General features: G+C 45.6%; 1 protein-coding gene across 1 annotated transcript in view; it reads right to left on the reverse strand.

The window, feature by feature from the left end:
• Positions 1-22,231, reverse strand: part of DHRSX (dehydrogenase/reductase X-linked) — a 126,084-nt gene extending 103,853 nt beyond the window's left edge. Inside the window, exons 1-2 of the mRNA XM_032391215.1 lie at positions 22,127-22,231; positions 15,821-15,889 (exon numbers count right to left, since the gene is read on the reverse strand). Coding sequence (XP_032247106.1) covers positions 15,821-15,889; positions 22,127-22,142 — 85 coding nt within the window. The 5' untranslated portion in view covers positions 22,143-22,231. The remainder of the gene's footprint in view (positions 1-15,820; positions 15,890-22,126) is intronic.
• Positions 22,232-24,788: the final 2,557 nt, after the last annotated feature.

Here is a 24,788-nt window from a genome sequence, read left to right on the forward strand (position 1 = left end):
TCACCATCACTAACATCATACCACCATCACCAACAACCACTATCACCAACCATCACCACCATCACAATCGCCACCATCATGACCATCACCACTACCATCACCACCACCATCATGACCATCATGACCATCACCATCACCATCATCAACACTACCATCACCACCATCATCACCACCACGACCATCAAGGTCATCATCATAGCAGTTGCCCTTCACTGAGAGCCCCCGATGTACAAGATGTTCTCCAACACTTTTTTTTTCTGTTAGCCAGTGTTTTTCATGTGCCTCTGATGTGCCAGGGACCATGTTGTGGGACAGGGACATCAGTGACATAGCTGGACAAACCACAGTATAATGTGTGAGGTGGGTGATAAGGGAGAGGTTACAGGAGCAAGGAGTGAAGGCACCTGACTTTAGGACAGCTCCTTTAGGGTCTTCTGTGGACACTGAGAAGTCTAGGGTGAGTAGGATTTGGATGGTCAGGAAGAGAAGAACAGCCAAGAAGCAGAGGCAACATGTGCACATTTGCAGCCACAGAAAGGAGGCGTGGAAGGTTCTCTGCCCATATGAGTCTACGGAGGTAAGGTAGTAGCATGACTCTGGACTACAGGGTGGGCAGTCCCGACTGGTGAGAACCTTGGAGTTGGGAGGCCAGCGAGGAGGCTGTGTTATGAATCAGGACAGGTATGACTGGGGGTGGGGTAATGGCAGCGACACAGAAACAGAATGGGTGTTTTTGAGAGTTGCTGATGAAGTGTTGAGTTACTGACTGAAGATAGAAAGAAAAATGGAGAGGTGGAAGAAACCATCAGGGAAACTCCAGGGTCTCACCTCCAGCTGGGAAGTGATGGCGCCATTGACTGAAGGAAACAGGGAGGAGGAAGAGGTCAAGTTCAGTCCTGAATGTTTTGAGCAGGCAGAGAGCTCCAGCTGGTAGGACTTTTGGAGAAAAATACATCCGTGCAAGCTAGCACCATGATCATGGACACAATACCCAGGGAGAGGTGTGTAGTGTGAGATGCTGGGCTCAAGCGCTGAGGGATGTGGCATAAAAGGGACAGTCAAGAAAGAAGAGGCTGCACAGAAGTGAACCAATTGGTGGCTGGAAAATTGGTGGCTGAAAAAATCACCACCAGTGATGCAACCAAATCTTTTAAGACACCTGCCTAGAGAACATGGTTGTAGAGTGTTTATCCTAATTCTGTTCACTCAGGTAAGTAGGCTATTCTTGCATTAATTCGCCTCTCCAGCTAGAATGTAAATTCCATGTAGGAAAGAACCCAAACACATCTGATGGTATTAAAAAGTATTTGCCGAGTGCCCGAGAAGCATCAGCAGTGCCTACACCTTGGGAATGCCTCCACAACCCATCCAAAGGGTCAGAGTGGTTGCTGGTGGTTGTTGATGCTTTAAATGACTAATGGTTCATTGAGCTTATGAGACAACTCACCAGAAGGGCAAGAATGTGGCATATGACCAAAATCCTTCCCCCATAACCACAAACTAATCGATTACAGTCACCCTTACTTCTGGACCATTCTCATCTCATCTCAGCAGGCAGAACCAACCCACCAGCCTTAGGGTTGCAAGGAAATCCATTTGTTATCCATTCAATTCACGCTTCAGATGTAGACAGAGCACCTCCTGCCTCCCAGCTGCTGCTACGAAATTAATTTCTTTAGAGGTTTACCAATTAATGGATATGGAATTATCCCAAATGCTTTACTATTATCTTCTGAAATGTATTACTATTATAGTTTGGTAAGCGAATGAAGATGTATTTGCATCAAGGTGCATTTTTCAACCTGGAAGTCTACTCAGTAGCTAACGTTAAGCTAGATACTCTGTGTCTAGGTTGGTTAGCAGTTTGGTCTATGACTTTGCTTTGGAAATTGCCCATTTGGGAAGAAAATACATAGAGTTTATTCTATTTAACATATTGAGTAAGCTTGGAGGCTCTAGTCACTTTGAATGGCATAAACCAAGGGCTGGCAGACTTTGGTCATAAGGGGCCAGGGAGTAAATATTTTTGGCTTTGTGGGCTGAACTCTTCAACTCTTGTCCTAGAACAGACAGCCACAGATAATAAGTAAATGAATGAGTACAGCTGTGTATCAATAAAAATTTGTAAAAACAAGTGGAGGGCCAGTTTTAGCCCAGGGTGGTAGTCTACAGACCCTTGGTCTAGATCACCCTTAGAGGTTTACGAAAAGGGTAAAGGAACTCCATCACAGGCAAGAAGACTTTTTGGTGGAGAGCTCTGACATTTGCTATATCAACAGATTGCTGACCTGTTTGTGATTTCCATTTCTCTCTGCATCAGTTTGGGAAAATTCCTTTTTTTTTTTTTTTTTTTTTGGAATGAGACATCCTTTTCTAACTGGTAATCAAAGATATTAGCCCAGAGTCAAGAATAAATTGCTTTTCGTCCAAATTTAAATCACATTTTATTAGATGTTATTTCCTCTTTCTTGTTCCAAGGCATACTTAATTTGTTCTTGTTCTTCTTGCAGGGTGGAGGATGAATAATGGTTTGGTGAATTATTACTCTTTCATTTTTCAAAAGGAAATGATTATTAATCTTGTTTGTGGCTTCTTTGTTCCCACTTGGTGTTTTATTTCTGTACAAATACTTCCATTTCCCTATCCCTCATTTTTACTTCAGTCCCAGGGCACCCAGACACAATTTTTTTCCCCTGATTTCTTACTAATTCAAGAACTTAGAGCTGTATAAATTCTCTCAATATTTTTTGGTTATATTCTTTAGATGGCAGCATGGAATAGAAATGCCACAGATTCCATTTTTATTGTTTATAAAATATTGTCTTACTGGCTGCGAGTTCTCTGCCTATGTGCTTTAGAAGGGCAGCTTTCAAAAATTAACATGTTTGGGCATGTGGAAATCCCAAGTTTTAATCATTAAAAGTAAATGTGAAAAGGAAGCTCCTCCCACCTCACTGTTGACTGGGGCACCAAGGTTATGAATAAAGGGATATGAAGTGAGAGTAGAACTTACAGAGGAAAGGTGGGGGTAAGGCGGGTCCCCCAACTCTGAAACCTCAGCCAGACCAAAGATGTGCAAAGGGACCAGGATGAGGATGGATTCCTAGAAAAGAATCATCTGGAGAAAATGGTTGCCTGCTCGATACCCCCATTCTCCCCTTGAAGGGAAGGAACCTTCAGGGACCCCTAGAACTTGAATCATGTGACCTGCCAGGGCACCATCCTCAGGTGCCTGGCTTACTCCTGAGGAAGCCCCTGGCCATGTGGGGGCAACAAGTCTGTGGACACTATAGGTGAGTGAGTTCTGTGGGATTATTATTGGTCCCATTCAATGGGGCCACCAGGCTGGGAGAGGGACCCCATGGCAAGAAGCTTGTGGTAAAATACACATCCATCTCCAGAACTTTCCATCTTCCCAAACTGAAGCTCTGTCCCCATCAAACAATAACTCCCCATCCCTGTCCCTAGTCCCTGGCACCACCATTTGCTCTGTTTCTATGGATGGGACTCCTCTAGGGACCCCACATACATGGAATCACCCAGAATTTGTCCTTCTGTGTCTGGCTCATGTTACTCAGCACCATGTCCTCAAGGTCCATCCGAGTCATAGCAGGTGCAGAACATCCTTCCTTTTCAAGGCTGCATCATATTCCATTTTATGCATGGACCACACGCCGTTTACCCATCCATCCATCGATGTTATCTTCTTGGGGGCCATCAGTCAGCCCAGAGGAGCATCTACAAGTAACTCGTACCTTCTCAGGTACATCTGCCACCCCACCGAGACTCTCAAACATGCCCAGACCCCACCACTGTCACCATCATTCCCTAAGAAAATGATAATAACACCTGGAAATTTCTAGCAATGGGAAATGAACAGGGCACGGTCTGAGACGTTGCTCTTTTGCGCAGAGGGGGTCAGCTTGCCTTAAGCAAGGAGCACCTTAATGGGGACCTTTCCTCCTTCCCGTTATGGGTGCCTCCCAGGGCATGATCCCCTGCTGGAGGTATATGGGGGCTCCAGACTGTGAGAAACAGAGCAAACAGCCCCCAATTTCTACCTTGCTGCCATTTTAGAAACTACAGCTTTATTAATGGTCCTTAATAGTTTTCAGAACTATCGCAGAATACAGAGGTGTTTGCTGAATAAAGGGAGAGGCTGAAAAGAGCTGGATCTGAGAGCCTGATATACAGCAGAGGAAGGGGCAGTTGATAAAAGTTGTATGGGGCGGGGGGTGTTTGCTGCAGGAGTGGGGCGTCTCTTTCTTGGGGCAAGAGAAGGCCCCGCAAGGATGGGCCCAGCATTGCTTGTCAGACCTGAGTTCTGTGACACAGAGACCAACACACCAGAAGGCAGCCAGGATAAGGCGCTCTTGCTGAGCTGACAAAGCCACCTTGTGACTGTTTGAACGAAACTCATTATTTCTTATCTGTTAAATAGTGCATACAATAGGCACCGCTAACACCACGCGATAATCTTCTGGGTAATTAACTTGTAAAACAACCCCGTCCTCAGTCCTGCTGACACTGAGACATGTTCCCGACAAGTCCCATTGGCAGAGATGATGATGCCAGATTAGTAACTCAGCTCCGAGCACATGCAAACGCTACCCCGGGGGGCTGAGGCTGTGGAGGGAAGGGGAAGCCCTCCACCCAGGGAAGAAGGTGAGAGACAGAAATAAACTCAGAGCCCAGAAGGAGTTTCTGCGAAACAGGGGTGCATAGCAGATTCTCGATATTTGGATATAAGACACAGGTCCAGATATGATGTCACGAAGAATATGCAGTCAAATACCAGGCAGAGATTCACCCCAAAGTGGGATCAGACTTTGACAGTCAAATTAGAGCACCTGCAAACTCTCACTTCTAATCTTACACTCACCAAAAACTGAGGCTAGCCTACCTCCACTCTGACCTAAGCCTGGCTATACCCCCAACCCTGAGCCATACCTCACTTCAAACCTAATCTGATGAAGAGCTTGAGAAAAAAATTAATTCCAACATCAATCCCCAACATCTAAATTCTAAACATACATTAACCCTGAACCTGAACATGACCCTAGCCCTAAAATAACCCTAACCTAACACTACACACTGTTGACTGGGACACCAAGGTTATAAATAAAGGGATATGAAGTGAGAGTAGAACTTACAGAGGAAAGGTGGGGGTGAGGCGGATCCCCCAACTCTGTCACCTTGTGGCAGACCCAGACCCGACCCATCACCAACCCTAATGTTAACCCTAGACCCTGATCCTAACCATGACCCTGACACTGACCCTGATCCTAACCCTAACTTTAACACTAACCCTAGACCATTACCTTGACCATAGCCCTGACCCTGACCATAATCCAAACCCGAACCCTGATCCTAACCCTAACCTTGACACTAACCCTAGACTCTAACCCTAACCCTGACCATAACCCTGACCCTAAACCTCACTTGGACCCCGACCCTAACCATCCTTCAAGGTAACACAAGAGCTAGATTTTCAAAAAGTGAAAACACCGTGCATGCCCGCTCATCCTCATTTGTGTAACCCCCCTACTGCCTAGCTCTGCATGTGCTTACTCATGAGCATTCAGAATCCTGTGTAGAGGGCAGTTTGTCCTTAATAAAAATATAGATTCAGCGTGAAAACAAAGGAGCTCTCAAGCCATGAAAAGATACGGAGGATTCTTCAATGCATGTTACTAAGGGAAAGAAGCCGGTCTGAAAATACTACATACTCTATGATTCCAGCTCTAGGACATTCTGGAAAAGGCAAAACCATGAAGACCATAAAAAGATCAGTGGTTGCCAGGGGTTCAGTGAGGAGGGATGAGCAGGTACAGCACAGAAGACTTTTAGGGCAATAAAATGACTCTGTATGGCACCATAATGGTGGGTCCATGTCACCGTACATTTGTCCAAATCCAATAGAATGCACAACACCAAGAGAGACCCTAATGTAAACTATGGATTTTCATTAACAATAACGTGTCCATATTGGTTCATCGATTGTATCCAATGTGCCCTAAAAATGCAAGATGTTAATAATCAGCAAAACTGGGGAGGTGGGAGGCACATGGTTGGGCATTCCCTGTATTTTGTGTTCAATTTTCTATAAGCCTGAAACTCCACAAAAAATTAAAGTCAAATTTTTTTTTGTAATAACAGTAGATATTCAAACAGGTCTGGCCATAGCTGTCAGGTGAACAATTTTCATGGTGATGCCTTCTACCCACCCCGAAGTACAAAGAAAGAATGTGTGTTACAGGTAAGAGGGCTTTTGGTAACTTGTTTCCCAAAAGGAAGTTTTAAAAATGCATTCTCACCTTTAATCTTACAAGCAGAGTACATATAGAATTTGCTCTGCAGTAGAAGTGTCATTCGGAAAGGTGAGATTCCTATAGACAAGTGCGCCCCGGGAAACCAGAAATAGGAAGCCGACTCTAAGATGGCAAATTTAGGAAATCCTCGCCATCCTGGGGTATCACATCAACCTTTCACTATTTCTCCAGCATCGGACAGGTGAAAACATGACATCAATTGAATACTCAAAACAGGAACACTCAAAGGACGAGTCAGGGCAGGTGTCTGATGGGCAAAGCCCACACCGGGGGTGGTAATGATGTAAGTGACTGAGGGACAAGCATGCCAAGCACTGAAACCCCACAGAAAGCCCTCCCCATCCACACCCAGGGCTTATCAGCATGTTCCAGGCTGTGGAGTGATGACAAGTAAGTTAGGGAAGGAGAAAAAGGCTGAACCAACCCCATGGTGTAACGTGCCAAGTATGTGTAGGTGCGCTCCAGGTTAAGAAGGCTAGCTCAGGGTACATGGAGATGGGCAGCCAGATAACCCAGGCAGAGAGGCATCTCTACCGCGAGCTCCCAAAGCAAGGCATGGTGATATCCACATCTGGGCTCATTTCACCCTTGTCAGTCCTCTTCAGGCCAACACAGCTTCATCAAGTGGCCTAATCATCACCCAGATGAGCAGTTCAGCATGAAAACACACAGCGGGGGACAGCGTGATTGGTGCTGGCATCCTGGACAGCCCCCTGCCAACATCATTCCATGACTGTTCTACTCCTCATTCTGCGTTTCAGAATACATCTCAAGGGGAACATGACAAAGTGTTCAATGATAAAAATCCAAGGGCGTGGAGCATATATAATAATAAAAAATGTGCATTGATAACAAATGAGGCAAATGATTTGGTGTATCTCCACAGTGGAAGAGGAGGTAACCATAAAAATAAGGACTTCTATTTATTAACAGAGAAGGATGTCCCACAAGACAGAATGTGGACAAGCAAGATGTTATAGGCAGAAGGGAAAGCAGGATCTCATCTTGGTTGATGGATATGTACCCAGAACCCAAGCGGCAGCCGGGTCATGCTTCTTCCTCGGGTGATGTTCTGGATTTGAAGGATCCATGCCCTCGTCATGGGTTGTGAAGACCCTAGAGCCCTCCCCAGCTCTTAGGGGCATTTTCAGGGCCCTTGGGGAGTGTGTGGTTCCCTCTGCTGAGTTGCTGCTAATAGGAAGAGGTGGTCACACCACCGTGTCTTTCTTGCTGTCATTTTGCCCCATTAATGGAAGCATGGAATGCTATCTTTGTCCTCATACACACGTGCACTCACAGCACAGACTCTACCTACAAGTCGGGTGTGTGTGTAACAGGTCTTCCCGGGGACAGAATACACTACACTATACAAACCAGTGTTCCTAGAAGACCCTGGCTGAGGGACACTCAACTCAACTTCTGTCTGCCGATTTCTTTCTCTTCCTCTTCCCTGCCGCTCTCCACCTCTCCCCATCCCCAAGAATCTCACTTATTTCTGAGTTCATTCCTGGACACTGAGTTCAGATTCTAACGTCTCCACTTATTAACTGCGTGAAATTGAGCAACTTCCCTAAACTCTTTATGACCCCCACTTTCCTAATTTGGAAAATGCATATAGTGATGATGCCTACTTCAAAGGACAGAACACATGAATCCACACACATAGTGAATTTTTACAACATTACCTGGTCTATCGCAAATATCCAACATGATGTTGGCCGTTTCCCTGATTATGACAACTGCTAACATAAAGGACTTTAGTGGTTTCTTTTGCTCAAACTTTTCATTGTAACCTCACTAGCTTATTAGAGTATGACCACAAATCCTGGTTTGCCAAAGGCAGTTCTCATTTATCCTCCCCCCCACCCCAGGATACTTCTCAGATTACAAGGTGCACTGGTGCAGAGCTCAAGCACAAAATAGTAAACAGATGAGCTGAGGAGTCAAAGGTCAGAGTTTGGGGCTGTTGGGGCAGCTAGAATTGATAGTACAATGCCAAAACTGAAAGGTGCACAGGTGTAGAGCTTGAGCAGAATATAATAAATAGATGGGCTAAGAGGACAGTGGTCAAAGTTTGGGGCTGTTAGGGCAGCTGGAATCGACAGGTACAATCCTAAAACTGAAAGGCCATGGGGGGGTGGGGGGCAGAACACCAAAATGTGAGTAGAAACTCCTGTGGACCCCTTGGCTGAGTACTGAGTTTCAAAGGCTCCAACTTGAGACACCAAGGAGCTCAGAAGCAAACAACAGGTGGAAGGTTGAAAGGTGAGCAGGGAAATTTCAGCTGCTGCCTGGTGTTAGGGAGACAAGATGACATTTGAGTCCTGCCAAGTTGGAAGGACCTGGTGAACATCTTGGACTCTCACCTGAAACCGGAGATGGTCTATCTCTTAGAAGAAAGGACCATGTCTCAAGATTAAGAGCTCCGTCCAAGGCCCAAGGGCAACAGTGAAATAGACTCATGATAACCAGACCTTCAGCTGAGCTTCCACAAGATCTAGGTATCCTGCAAGTCATATCATTGCTTGCTACAAAACTCAACATTCTTCAGAGGAAGATAACAGAATCCAAAGTCTGTATCATGGATCAGTCACAGTGTCCAATAAACAACAACAAAAAAATCACTTCACATGCAAAGAAACAACATGTAACCTGCTGTCAAGAGGGAAAAAAAACAATAGAAACAGACTCAGAGATGATGCAGATGATAGAATTAGCAGAAAAGGACTTTAAAAGAACTAGTACATATTAAAGAGGCTACAAGAACAGATGGGCGTCAAGGAGGAGGATATGAAGAACATCAAAAAAGATAGGTAAACTAAAAATAACCAACTAGAAACCCTAAACCCGAAAAATGCAGTTTGTTTTGCTGCAATCAAAAATCCAATCATGGGATTAAAAGTATAATAGACAGAACTGAAAAAACAACTCGGTGAACTTGAGGTAGGTCAATAGAAATTATCCAAACTGAAGCACAGACCAAAATTTTTTAAAGCTGGGATAAAATTCATCTGCTTGATGAACTAAATGCCAAAGAGCACCGCGGTATCTAATATATGTGTAATTGTAGACTCATAAGAACAAGATGGAAAGAACAGACCAGAAAAAGCTTTTTGGAAAAAAATGGCTGAAAATTCTTTAAGTTTTATCACATCCAACTACTCACAGATACAGAAAACCTTTTACACCCAAGCAGGATAAACATGAGGGGGAAAAAGGAACCACACCTATGCATATTCTCAAACTTCTGAAAACAGAAAATAACAGAAAAGATGGGAAAAGACACTTATATTCATGAAATATTGATAATAATTATAGCTGACTTCTCATCCCAAATGACGAAGGTCCATGTCAGAACACCTTTAATATCCTGGGGGGGGTCAGAAGATGTTTTCAACCTGGAATTCTATATCCACGGAAAATATCTTTCAAAAACTGCAGGCAAAGTAATGACAATTTAGACACAGGAAAGGTACAGAAATTTGTGATGAGCAGACCCCACGGTTAAAGAAATGCTAATGGAAGTTCATCAGGCAGAAGTGAAATGGCCCCAGACGGAAACCTGAGGGAACAGGTGGGTGAGGGAGGGCATACAGAAAGATTGGGAGTAGAGAGGGATCACCTTATCTGCAAATAAATACTTAGGACCATGCAAATCCCAGAGCTGCTCTTTGGAGAGAGTGCAATGTGGCTCCATGAGAAAAGCCTTTAAGATAAAACCTGCAAATATACGAAATATAAATATTTATCTCCAAGGCCCTACAGTACCTTACCGAGACTCTCCTGGCCATAAGGGTTTACAGCATCTGCTACAAGGGGATCTAATGGATTTCTAACTCGCTAACACGATGGGTTCTGCCTACTTAAAACTACATATCACAGAGAACGGGTGGTTATTCCTGTGGATCTAACTGACATGTATGAAATATCTTCATATAACACTCCACATTTTATTTTTTAAAAAGCCAACCCTTTCTTACTGTATGCTTCTATTCTATAGTAACTAAAGTCTACTTCATTTCCCCCAGAGTGAAAAATATTATGGAAGTAATGTTTCTGGAATAATTTGTTGAAACTGTTACATGTGTGAGGTCCCATTACTTAGCTTAGATGCACAGAGCATCTTGAGATGTGTTCAAAGGAACCATCTGAGATGTGCCCAAAGGAAAAGTGAAAATAAAAAAGCCAATGACCTTGCGGGGAGTGAAAATATTCCATAAATTATTGTTGGGGGGGAAGCAGAATGTGGCAGGCAATCTGAGGATGAAAATTCTTCCTTGTGGGATTTTTTTTTAATCCTCTAGGTATTTATAGAGGAGCTAAGGAAACCAGGCAGACAATCGCCCTCTCTCATAGCATTCACCTTGCCAGTGTTTCAAAAGGTTAAAATTAATCGTTGCAGCCTGAGAAATGAAGAGCCTTTTAATGTAAGGAACAAGGTGAGAGCGAGCTATAATAGCCGATTAAATTTTCAGAAAGTGCTGAGCTTCTCCTTCCATGCTTTTAGTAAAGACTCAGTGACCTTCTAAACCTTCTAATTACCCACAGGAAATCAGCTGTCTGTCTGTCTGCCTGGCTGTCATCTAGCTAGGTAGCATGGCTGTTTATTGCCTACCTCGGGACACTAAATTAAAATTGAAAAGTAAAAAAAAAAAAAAGGACTCTAGTTTGAAAAATTCATGTCAATAAGGGCCATTTTATATTAAGTAAGGAAGATTAAGTAGTCTTGAGTATATGCCGGACCTAATTATACATGCAGAATATTGTTCGAACTTCTCTTGGGGATTTCGTTGACTATTGGCCAAGAAACTCCCATCAAGTGCTTCACTGTAGGTACTGGGTGTTGAGAACTCTAGGTCATAAAGAAAAAGGATACACGGTGGAGGGAACAAAGAAATCCATGCAGTCAACATTCACTCAAGTTTTTCCAAATGGACCAAGCTCCAGAAGGATCATTCTGCAAAATCAGAGAGTCTATGAGTAGAAGAAAAACAGTAGGTGTCTATTCATCTCAAGGTAGGCCTACATTCAAGATATGAATCTCTCGGATGATGAAGACTAGTAGATTGCGATCCAGAGACGCTATTACCTATTCCCATAATGAATACCAAACTGACGTCATAGTATTTTTTGCTTCCATGACTAATTACTTTATAGTCAGTTCGATAATCCAAACATTATAGTTCAAAGATGTATTTCTAAGGTGAAACTATCTCACCAGTAAGTGCACACAACTGACTTTTCCTAGCACAGGAAAAGTTCTCTTTCAACAAAAGCAAACCGGACATAATACCTGAGCAAAAAGCCCATGAATCAAGCAGCTGGCCCTTCTTCCCAATAAAGACGGAGCAAGCTACTGCTGGTGGAACAATGTTAGGAAAGACGGAAACTGGTCAAGAAGATATTTCCGAAGAACACAAAGCAAAGCCTTTTAGAGAAGATTGCAGACTCTGTATTTCCAGTGGGATCACACTGAAGGTTTAGGATTAGGAATTAATAATTACGAATTAGGAATTAATGCTATGGTTTTGCGTGAGTCTATGGCGAATGTCCAAAACAGAATTACCTTCTCTAAATCCTTTTAAGAGTATTTAAATTCTCTATTCCCATTTGGGTTCGCTGGGATGCTGTTATGTCTTTCTGCCATTTATTTTTGTGGTGGTGTTGGATTTTGTACTTTTATTTTCTCTTTCATTTACTTATTTATTTATTTTGGTCCTAGAAGCAAGAGTATTTGCTCCAAACAAGACAGCTTTCTTCAGCAGTTATTACTCAAGAGCAATAAAGATTTTGGCGCCACGGATACATGATGATAAGGTATTCAAACTCTTGTCCCTGGAAAATCTCTCAGTTGAGAAATGAGCCATATCGCCTCGGTTCCTGAAAACACTCATAAATTTATCCTTCTAAGAGCTCAACTAGTTGAAGGTTGGTATGTGGGCATCCTCCTACCCCAACCCAAAGTAGGCTCTCAAGTGACCATGACCTCAAAGGCAGAAAGTACCAGAAAGTAAGAAGGATGAAGCATTCAACTAAGAAGTTAGTTTTTTTTTTTTTTTTTTTACTTACATTAAGTCCAGAGAAGAGGTGGAGGTAGGCTGGAGTGAGAAATCATTGTGTTCTTGACAGGAACCTACACTTATGTTGTTAGGATGTGTGTTTGCTTGCTCAAAAAAAAAAAATCTAAAGAATCCACAGAGACACAATTACCCAATGCAGGAATCACAGAAGAGCCATATTCCATGAGTAAGTGTGGCTCCCATGGGCCTCAATCCAAGTTGTGTTGCTGGTGGTGCGTGGGCAAGAATTTCGGAGGCTCCAGTGGGTGCAGGCTGGTCTGGAGAGAAGTGTCTCCATCTGAACTCAGCTCTGGAGAGCATCCTGAGCTAGACTTGCAGTCGCAAGGAGATGTGCCAAGAGGAAGGGGGCCTGCTAACGCACCTGCTGTCCCATGGCACAGGGAGTGGCTCCGGGTGGCCTGTACGGTGTCTCTGGGGGCCCCTGAGCCTGGATGCAGGTTCAGCCAAAGCAAAACTCTGTTCTAGGACCACCGCCCCACTGCCCCCACCCGGCCAAGTCCCAGCATCCTGCACCTAACATGCCGGGAAGGGGGCCCTCCACTGACCAACTCTTCCAAAGGCTCTGGCTTCTGATATAAAATTAATACGGTGTTGCTTTCTCGTTTAATTCAATGCACACAAGATTTACTTAAAATGTGTCTGTGTGTGTGTGTGTGTGTGTGTGCATGCACACATCTGGCTCAGACCTCTTTCCCCCCTGCTCATCCTACCAACCCATTCGGTCATAATGGACACAGGAAACTACCATGAATGGGGTCCCCATTTGGAGTACCCATGCTGCACACTTCAGGGCTTGCCCAGCTCGGGTCCAGACACCTCCCTTGCCCCACATGTCAGCTCCCAGGCCAGGCTACGCCCAAGACCCAGTGACCCCCCTCAGGGCCTTAGTCAGTCCTGTTCTAAGGAGAAAGGACAAAGCAGGGCCCACCACCCCCACCAAGGATGCACAACCATGCTTCTTGTACAGACAAAGGGTCTGCCCCTTTCATAAATGGAGATGCCCAGAAACAGGGGGCCATGAGGGGGTGCAGCATGCACTGAGACAGGCTGAGTTTCCTGGGACTGCAAGTGTGCACCTGAAGGGTAATCCACCCCAGTGCCTGGATCTCCCAGATGCTAATTCCATGTGTCTACTTGGTGGCATTTGACAGGAAGGAAGAAACAGGAGCCACCAACAGGGAGCACATCATCAGCTCTGATGAGAGGGGCGTGCCTGCTCTCAGAAGTGAGCGCACCATCCTGTGTGATTAGGAATCATTGCCTTCATTGCCTTGCAGAACCCAAGACCCTTGGCAGCCTCCCCTCCAGCACAGAGGAGCTGACAAAGAGCTGTCCCTTGAACGCACGGGCTTTGCACACCCACACCTGAATCTCAACACACAGCACGGGAGCCAGCATTAGCCGTTTCTAACATTAGAAACAGCTTCTAGAACATTCTTTCCTCTGACAAATCAGGGCTTTTGCTTACAGCTTTGTTAGAACACGTGAAACTCTTAAACTTTATGAACGAACCTTTACTCCCTCCTTGGGTTGTAACCTAAGCAAGTTTTGGCAAACTATTCTTTAAACTACCCTTTTTTAAAAATTTATCCAGAATTTTTCAAAAGTCACAAAGAACACATGATTTGGTGGTTTCCCATGAAACTCCTCTTTGGGTCTGGAAATCAAGGGCTAGTGCATCCATGAGGCTTCAACCAGAGGGAAATGCAGATTCCTGGGCCCTGCTGTCACAGGCTCTGGCTCCGGACAGGGCTGGGAATCTGCATTTGTAACCTGTTCCCTGCGATGCTACAGGGCTGGAACACAACTGTGTTGGAGAACGCCATCTCCTTGAGCCACAGTAAACGGGGACAGGGACAAGGATCATCTGTCATGATCATTTCTGTGCAGGGCAGGGGCAGAAGGAATCGGCTCCCATCTGCAACAGATGCCTGGTGTTACACAAAGAGCCGGACTGGCTCTGGGCTATGGGGAAACTCCCCTCCATGTTCTGTCCCAGGATCAAAGGAATCATGCCACAAAGGTCAGAGGCAGCTGGGACATACCCCCCGCCATGTGCACAGGGTAGGAAATGGCAAGTTTCACAGCTGCCTTGCACAAGCTAGGTGGGGAATAAGGGCACCACAGGACAGATGCTAACTAGACTTGCCATCTGTGGCTTTCCTTCTGTCTCCTGACTTTTTAAGAAGAACCACCATTGGGGAGCCTGGGTGGCTCAGCTGGTTGAGCTACCAACTCTTGGTTTTGGCTCAGGTCATGATCTCAGGGTTGTGGGATCAAGCCTCAAGTCAGGCTCCATGATAGTGTAGAATCTGCTTCTCCCTCTCCCTCTGCTCCTCCCCCTGCTTATTCTCTCTCTCTCTCTCTCTCAAATAATCAAATAAAATCTTAAAAAGAAGAAGGAAGAAGAGGAAGACAGGAAGAAGGAGAAGGAGGAGAAGAAGGAGGAGGAGGAAGGAGAAGAAGGAGGAGGAGAAGGAGGAGGAAGGAGAAGAGGAGGAGGAAGAAGAGGAAGAGGAGGAAGAAGAGGAAGAGGAGGAGAAGGCGGTGAAGGAGAAGGAGGAAAAGGAGGAGGAGGAGGAGGAGAAGAAGAAGAAGAAGAAGAAGGAAGAAGAAGAAGAAGAAGAAGAAGAAGAAGAAGAAGAAGAAGAAGAAGAAGAAGAAGAAGAAGAAGGAGGAGGAGGAGGAGGAGGAGAAAAAGGAGGAGAAGAAGGAGAAGAAGAAGAACGATCACGATAAATTCAGACAGGAGAAGCCCCAGCATCTGGGACATGCTCAAAGCGCCATCTTGGTTGGATCTAGTCCAATATAACTGATGTGCATCTTCTTTTCTTAAACATGAGGCCCACGAGTGCTCAGAAAGCACTCAATAGCACTTGCAACTGGGACAGATGTTACAAACAGGTGTCCACTGCTCAGGCCGGACAAGTAGAGAGAGCAAGCACTACAGGATTTGCTACTGAGCAAGGTGGCGCCAGACACATCCGTGTTGGAATTATCTGTAGTCCAGAACCACCAACCAGTAGATGCACCTGCTGGCAGGTGCATCTAACGGTTCCTGCGTGAAGACATGCCGCCGAGGGCCCCCCAGCCATGGAGATGGACACGTAATGGAAACAAGGTCCTGTTGTCACAGGACATGCAAATCAACTGGCACATTCGAACGCCTCCCCCAGGAGATGCCTACACAGACCAATGCTATCACAGGGACATGCTTGCTCCCGTTCACCACTCTCCGGGGTGGCGGACCAGAAATCCCCAAAAGAAACGCACAAGAGGGAGAGACATCCCCCACCCCCAAGTACCACCTCCACCACTCGCGCCCGCAATGCCACATCGGAGTCTGTGGCTCAGCCGCCAACATCAGCTCGGAACAAGGACAAGAGCCGCGTGGCTCGCAAACACTACCTTTGTCATTCAAAGTCTCTTCTTGTATTTGTCTCACAACTTTGTGGGCTTTGCCGGCATTATTTCCAGCTACAAGGAAAAGAAAAGATACAATCAGTGGCAAGGTCATCCAGACATTATTGAGCGCGAGAAAATGTTGTCTTGAGACACAAAACACAACCCTGGAGGGGACTCTTTACAGCTTGTCATTGAGCCCTGGTGTGGAATGGGGTCACCAGAGAAGTTCTTGCCAACACAACCTATCAATTGATGAAACCTTGCCTTTACTTGGACCGGTGAGAAGGAGACTTTCCCTTTTGATGATTACTGGGGCGTGAGGCATCTAGTGGCACAAAGAACATGGGGTGGGGGTTGGGGAGAGCCAAGGATTGCCTAAGCATAAAAATGGTGGCGGGAAGCTCAGAGCACACACAGAACTTTCTAAGAAACTTTAGTGGATGCCCGCCTACCCCCACCCCACTGGTGGTCGGAGCTACAAAATGATCATGGGCCATTCCCGCTATGTACCCGGGATTTCCCATTCCCTTATCAATGACTCCATACAAATCCCACAGGTATGACTCCAGGGAAACATGAGCTTAGAAGAATGGCCACGCGTGTTTCATGTGTGAGGGACATCACCCTTAAAATACAGACTATGCAATTTGGGGTTAAGATAGTGAATGAGGTTTCTTTAGTGTCTTACTAGAAGACAGTACATTGATGTTTGGAGGAAGGCATCTCGTTTTCCAACTGTGTCCCTGAGCACACGGTCCGAATTTTAAGGTGTGCCAAATGGGGCTGCTATCTGGGGGATAAGCCCAGGACACCCTGTCTTCCCACACACCAGCGCTCACGATAAACTGGACCTCAGGCAGATGTTCAGCTCCTTTGCAGGGTGAGCCAACCCCGAAACTCCTTGCAGGGGTGAGTCATGGGAGCACTTCCACACAAGGGGATTAGACCTGGCATCTGAGGAACACAGGCATGGGCATGAAGCTCCTAGAGCCCCGAGAAGTGACAGGTGGCGTGAGGACACCAGGAGAGACACCTGGTCTGGCAGGACCAGGTTCCAAGGGGCAGGGTGGCTCACATCACCCTCCCGCCTGCATCCAGCCCCCACTGGCCAGGTGTTCTCTGGGGTACAACCTCTTGAGATCTCAAGGAAAACATATTACCAAGCAATCCGTTCTGGAGGCATTTCTGCATGCTGTTTTCCTCCATTTTGTTTCATTTTTATATTTGGACTAACACGCAAGGGGCCCTGCTATGGATCCCCTGTGACTGTATCCTACACTCATTACTCTGTGTCATTGACAAGTGCCCCCCCCCACAAAAACCCTGAAGGAACACCCTTTCCAAAAGCAAAAGGGTTTACAACAAAGAGTTAAGGAAACACAGACAGCAGAAGCAGTGAACGTCGTGAAATCGAAAACGTCTTTGGCTCCAGCTGGAGATGTATCTAAGATAAATATGGCAAAAGACATCTTTAGGGGGTGAATTAAAAGATTATATAATGCACCACCACCTTGAAGGAGTTCAAAGTTGCAGACATCAAGAAAACGCAGCTGTGAAAATATTCACACCTTCAGCTCCCTTGAAGAAAGAGAATATTACATGGTTGTTAGATTTTTGCTCAGAGAGTCTTCCTGAGTTGCGGGGTGCACAGTCAGGCAGGATGCCAGGAAAGTTATATTCCATCTCTAAATGTTCTAGGCATCAAAGACAACAAAATAAAATTCACCTTTCTTTAAGCTGGGGCCATGTACATGCATGAGCTTATTTCAGAAATCCCATACAATTTTAAAATATTCAAGAGCCATCCACTGCCAGGCCACACGTCTGGCATTCACCATCTTGGCATCAGGGATGGGTGGCCCAGTGGAATCTTACATGAAGTGGGAGAGATGCTCCATATTCCCAAAAAAAGATATCAACAGCCAGAGAAAGCGGAGGTCATCAAACCAGCAGGGGAAACTGGTCATGGTAACAGCTCCCCTTGATGGGCAGCTCGCTACTCTCCCTAAGGCATTGTATTAGAGGTATGGACACAGGCACATTTTTTGGCAAAGGTCATCTTTATCAGCTGGATATGGAACCTTGACCCTATGCAATCACTAGAGATTTCTTACATTTACTGAGCAAATATTCCATGAGAGAGAGCACTGGACCAGAATGGAAGGTAGGCACAAGCAGAGTGGGTCTGCCTTCTGCTCATGCTTTCTGTGGGGGCCTAAGTTTAAAGATGCTGAACCCAATCCAGGGTCAGCAAACAAGGAACCTGGGGCCACACTGGACGATCTCCCGGATGCAAAAAGAAAAAAAAAAAAAGATTATTGGAAGAACAGCCATACCCATAGCTTTAAATATTGGCAATGGTGCTTTCCTGCTATCAAGGCAGAGCTGATCATTGAGAGACACACCCAGGCAAATATTTATTATCTGGTCCACACCAGAAAAAATTTACTGGCCCCTAGTCTCAACCTTAGATGGCTGTTCATGAAGAATTATAAAGAAAGATCCTCCACCAAAACAGTATTTTGAAACTTTAAGAACTGAGATATTGTGAGATGAGAAATTTAATAATTAATGTATTTATAGCAATATTAATGTGCTTGGGTTGGATCCAGGTTCCCTTTTCAATTCTTCAGCAAGTAACTGATTGCTCTTTAAACATTAATGGACGCAGGATTGGGAAATTTGAAATTGTATACACATCTCTTAGTTTTTATTTAGTATGAAATTTATATTAAAGTGTCCAATGATAATATTTCATTAAGTGGCCTTGTATCAAACTGTCACACAAGATGAAACATTGTCCCTCTCAGAATATGTGCAATTATGCCCTGAAAGACTCGGGGAGGAAGGAACATTCACACTTGATTAGACTGACTGAGAGGATCAAACTGTGACCCATGCAGACATCAAAAGCTCTGTGGGAAAGAAGATGCAGGAGGTGAGGAGCACAGGTGGTGCTTACTCTCTTTGACTCAAGAGAAGGAGAACTTTGGTGCTGGCAGGACTGTTCCTGGTCTCAACAAACATCACCTAAATGAGGAGATAATAGGAGAGACAGGGCTCCAGTCCTCACATGCATGAGTACCACATGCTCGCTCACATGTTTTCACTGCATTGTGTCTGCAGTACATACTCCTCACTCAAGTAGACCTCAGCATGACCTAACCCCAATCTGACTTCCTAGTGACCTACCCAACTAAACTTTGTCATGACCTATCCAACTAAACCTCATCATCACAGAGACCTCCTCATCACCTAACCCAACTAGACCTCATCATCACTTACCCAATTAGACCCCATCATCACCTAACCCAATTAGACCCCATCATCACCTAACCCAACTAGACCCATCATCACCTAACCCAACTAGACCTCCTCATGACCCACCCAACTAGAACTCATCATCACCTACCCAACTAGGCCTCAACATCACCTAACCCAACTAGACCTCATCATTACCTAACCCAATTAGACCCCATCATCACCCACCCAACTAGACCTCATCACCTAGACCTCATCATCACCTAACCCAACTAGACCCCATCATCACCTAACCCAACTAGACCCCATCATCACCTAACCCAACTAGACCCCATCATCACTTAACCCAACTAGACCCCATCATCACCTAACCCAACTAGACCTCATCACAACCTACCTAACTAGACCTCATCATGACCTAACCCAACTAGACCTCATCATCACCCAACTGAACAAGACCTCCTCAGGATCCACCCAACTAGACCTCCTCATAACCTAACCCAACTAGACCCCATCATGACCTAAGCCATCTAGACTTCATCATGACCTAAACTACCACATTGAGGCAAAAAGCACAGAAATGGAACTTTTTTTTTCTTTGCATTGCAATATTGCCTAGTTTCACAAAGAATTAAGAAGATGAAGAAGACAGATGCACTAGAGAAGTCACAAGGGGCAGAGATAACCAGTACTGGACACTAGCCCCCATCTGTTCTCAGACTGGAGGGTCCCTCCCCATCCTGCTCCACCAGCTTCCTTCTGCCACTAGCTCAGGACCAGCGGGCCCTCAGAGGGGACCTACTGCTCCTTTTGTTCACAATTTGACGTCACTTTGTTTTTTTTAATTTTTTAAAAATTTATTCATTTGAGAGAGAGAGCAAGAGCAGGGGGCCGGCCAGAGGGAGAGGGAGAAGCAGACTCCCCACTGAGCAGGGAGCCCGACCGGGGCTCGATCCCAGGACCCCGGGATCATGACCTGAGCCAAAGGTAGACGCTTAACCGACTGACCCACCCAGGCGCCCCCTTGACATCATTTTTATCAAGTCATCCCAGATGGTGGCAGAAATCCAAGACAGGGCAGGGGTCTCCCAGGGACCCACGTCCTTCTGCTCACATGCCTTGTCTCCCTGATGTGCTCAGGTCACAGGGAGAGATAAACACATCACAGGGATGCTAAAATGGAAGAGGAGTTCCAGAAATGCACACTCAGATGGGTCCCCTGTCCTGCAGGACCCCCACATCTGTGAACAACTGCTCTTCATCTAGGGGGATAGATATGGATGTTGGTAAAGACTGTCCTTGCAAGGACTTGTCAAAAACTGATCTATCATTTCCACATCGATTCAGACAATGGGACCTGGACACATCCCTGAAGAAAAAAACACTGGTGAGGAAAAACAACAGTGAGGTCAACCAAGAAGTAATTGTCCCCTCCCAAAGCCTGGCAAATATACACCATTCTACAGACCAGGTTGCTCATGAGAGAAAGATGCCTACATGGGTCCATGAGGGAGGAATCACTGTAAAAAACTGCACTTTTTCAAAAGAGTGACACATGGGAAGGGCCATGCAATACAAAAATTTTAAATTGTGGAGTCATGTTTTGCAAAAGTGAAAAAAAAACTCAAAGTTAGGAGCATGAGTTCATTTGATTACAGGAATGAAGGAACAGGTAAGTATACCCATGTGAGCCATGCCTCTCTGAGGACAACAGAAAGGCCACACTGGCTAGACCTGGGGGTTCCCCATCTGGGTTAAGAGCCCCCTCGGAGATCCCCTCCGCCATGGAACTCAGGGGGTCTGTGAGTTTTAACACCAACAATCAACATCATCATGGTGGCCAACCCCCAGTAGAATGTGGACAAGACACAGAAGTATGGGCAGGGTCTATGACTTGGCCACCGACACAAACCAGAGATATTTTCAGACCCAAGTTCAGGTGTTGAAGCTGTCTCAAAATAAAGTTTAAGATCATCACAGCTTCCAATCAGTAGGAGTTACTGAACCCGCCAGTAAGTCACATTATTTGTCCTATAAACATTTCGTGTCTACGATCACATGGCAAGTTTGTGTTCTTATATATTTTTATATCTGCATCTCAATATCATTTGGTTTATAATACTACAGATTTAATTTGTGCATTTAGGCATCACTAGACACCAACGGAGTCCAAGGACCAAGCTTGTCAAGAGCCAGGAAGAAGTGGAACACATTCATATTTAAGTACCCAGCTCCAACTATTGCTTCTGACCCAAAATTATCCTTTAAAAAATGATGGCGGAGAAAAGTTGGAGGAAAAAAATGGGAGAAAGGAAGAAATAAATCATTAATGAATAAGTAAAGGACCATGGGTAATGTTACATAGAAAGTCTTAAGTGAAAGCAATCCTTAACAGCTAAAACCAGACGTATAATATGATTTCTGTAAAAACACGACACCATAAAAGGTATTAATTAAACGCAAATGATGTCAATGGGGGACATAATTAGCATGAAGTGTTTTTTTTTTTTCTTTTCCAAAGGTGATGTGCACCATATTATTTTTCCCAGCGGATTAAAAATTCTACCTCCAATTCACTGGGAAAATTAACAAAAGTACAATGGGTTCATTTGAACTCTGTTCCCTTCCCCAGGCAAAGAAAATCCCTTCATTTTCCAAGAGGAGTTACACCAGAATAAGGAACAGAGAGAGAGTCTCAAAAAGAAGAATGGACAATGTAGTGTCTATGGGATGCAGTTGCAGAGGAAGCCAGTCTTTGAAAACCTGTTCAGAGTCTACACTGGGCTATGTTCTGTCTTCCCCAAATTCATAGGTTGAAGCCCAGACCCCATAAGTGCTCAGAATGTGACCTTATTTGGAGAGGGAGTCTTTAAAGAGGTGGTTAGGTAAAACGAGGTCAGTGAGGTGAGTCCTCATTGCACTAGGACCGAAGTCCTTATAAGGACATCCTTAGGTGTTTCCCAGATCTGTTTTACCTATAAGCAAATCACTGTTTCTATATAAGCGAACAACTGGGTATCTTCCATTAGCCAATAATACAATCATCACCTATGATCACATGCATGCCGAGTCTCGCCAGATGCTTCGCCGTGGAGTAGCCGATTCCATCCGTGCCTCCGGTCACTATAGCAACACGGCCAGGTTGTGGGGCCAAAACTGCAGAAGAAGAAAAAGGAAAAACAAATCAAAGTGAGTTTTAGAAGTGGAGTCCACGTATGGAAGAATTCAGCCACAGGAGAACGCCCCATGGGCCCTAGGTGTCATGGTTCAGCATCTGTGGTTAGATTCCTCGTGGATTCCTGCAGGCTCCAGAGGCAGGAATGTAATAGGGTGGATTAGCCCTGAGTCATTCCAGCCTGGTCAAAGACACCTGATAAACGCTTGCTCATCCCCAGCCAAGGGCCTGGCAGGAACCGACTGGAGTATCAGCAAAATGACTGGCAGAAAGGTCGGGAGCAGGCGTGGGAGTAGCGTTTACGAGCGCAGATGAGAGTCCAGGGTCAACGCTCCCAGGCAACATGGGACAGGATGTAGGTTTTACTATTACTCAGGTATGGAGAAGGACAACAGACCAGGTGATGAGTGCCTGTTGTTGCAAAGCTAGTTTGTTGCACACAGTTCCCAAGACGAGGGGGCATGCCGTGCCACGACGCACCACGGGGCCACACGGGGAAGCAGCAGGGTGGGTCAGGAGGCAGAGGGACACAGAAATGTGGACAGGAGTCTTTACTGTGGGAAGAAATGGGTCAGGGAAGCAGGTTCAGCAACTTCAGCATGGGCTGGTGTGAATAATTTCAGTAGATTCTGGGTCACAAAGGCTGTCCCTACGTGTGTGTCCCTGGCCCTGCAGTGATTTGCGTGGGTAGGGTGGACAGTGGCCAACAATGTGGTCACGGACGTGGTGGGCCGAGGGCTGTGGATTGCCTGGTTTGCACTGGAGAAGCAGAGGGAGAGGAAGAGAAAATCTCAAGCAGACTCCATGCTGAGCACAGAGCCCAATGCGTGTCAAGAGTCAGACCCTGAGATCTCAAGACCCTGAGATCATGACCTGAGCCAAAACCAAGAGTCAGACGCTTAACCGACTGAGCCACCCAGGCGCCCAAAGATGAACTTTTTAAAAACGGTGTTGGGACACGTAAATAGACATTTGGAAAAAAGGCAAAATTAGACTGATACCTCATACAGTACACATCAAAATTAACCAAGGGGTAGAAGTTACACAATGAACATATTAGGGGAAAAAAGCATGTATCCATCTATCTTTAACCTCAGAGTATGAAACAGCTTCCTAATTATAAGTCAAAGTTGAGAAGAATAAGTAGACAAATTTCCCTACTAAAATAATTTTGCATGGAAAAAAAAAACCCACGCCCAAAGCAAAGTTAGAAGAAATGATAAATTAGAAAAAAAAATTTGCAACCCTGATCACATGCAAAGGGCTATTTTCCTAATATGTAAAGAGTTCTTACAAATCAAGAAAAACAACACCCTATCAAGAAAATGGGTGAACATAATTGTGTATATGAAAACATACAACATGGTCCTTACAAAGGTGTGTGAGTTTTTACCCAAAAAGAGAGATGTTCACAAAAACTCACTGAGACACCATCGGACTTGACAAGCCCAAGCACTGTGACACCACACTTCTCTGACACAGTGCTGGTGAGCAGGTGCTTGTGTATGCCGTGGGTAGGAATGCGAGAGGGGAAAATCCCAACGTGGGTAGGGATCCTCGGGCAATATCTAGTGCAACCTGAAACGCATTCATCCATTGATGAAGCAAAATCACTTCCAGGAATGTGCCCTGGAAATACACAGTGGACCCCACGTTTCTCACTGCAGCCATGTCCCTGGTGTCCACAGTCACAGAGGGAGCAGTCCTGAGTGGCCCAAGCGCAGGTGAGAAATTCCACCTGCAGTCACGATGGGCCGGGAAGACATCCATCACATTGGAAAGGTGATCATTTCGGGGTTCTCAAGCTCACGGTGGTGCTCCCGGCTGGTACGTTCATGACCCCTACGATAAACCATGATGGTATTAGGGAATAATGCTCTCAAAGAGCTCATGGTTTTGTGGGACATCATGCAAGCACTAAGTGCTTGTGTGCGCTTCTAACTGTGGTATCCACACCCATGGAGGAGGCCTCTCCACTGTTGGGAAGAATCCCCATGCAACATGGAGGCCATTCATAGTCAACACTTAAGTCTCAGACATATGGGCCCAGGGGTGGTCATCTGTGCTCATGGTCCCATCTAGACAGCTTTTGTGTGCCCTACGTGGGAAGAACAACCCTCTGCACCTACATACTTTGGCTGGCCTCCTCCCCCCTCAGCCAGTGTTGCCCAGGCACACACACCTTGCCTCAGGTTCCCTGTTCCTCACTACCTGGCCCAGTGGCAGGTGCCAGGCTGGTGTTCCATGAATGTTCATTGACTAAATTAATGAGCTAACCCATCCATTGTTGGATTAAGCAGAGATGGAAGGCCACTCCCTACCCTGAAACAGCAAAGGAAATGTGCCACGACGTAAATGTGGGTGTCTCCTCCCCTAAAATTCATATGTCGAAGGCCAACCCTCCAAGGGATTGGATTTGGAGGGTGGAGGTGGGGGTTCTTTGGGAGGTGATCAGGTCACGAGGGTGGAGGTAGGGGGTGTTTGGGACGTGACCAGGTCATGAGGGTGGAGGTGGGGGTCTTTGGGAGGTGATCA

Source organism: Phoca vitulina, unplaced genomic scaffold, assembly GCF_004348235.1.
Source record: "Phoca vitulina isolate PV1807 unplaced genomic scaffold, GSC_HSeal_1.0 scaffold60, whole genome shotgun sequence".
Classification (NCBI taxonomy): domain Eukaryota; kingdom Metazoa; phylum Chordata; class Mammalia; order Carnivora; family Phocidae; genus Phoca; species Phoca vitulina.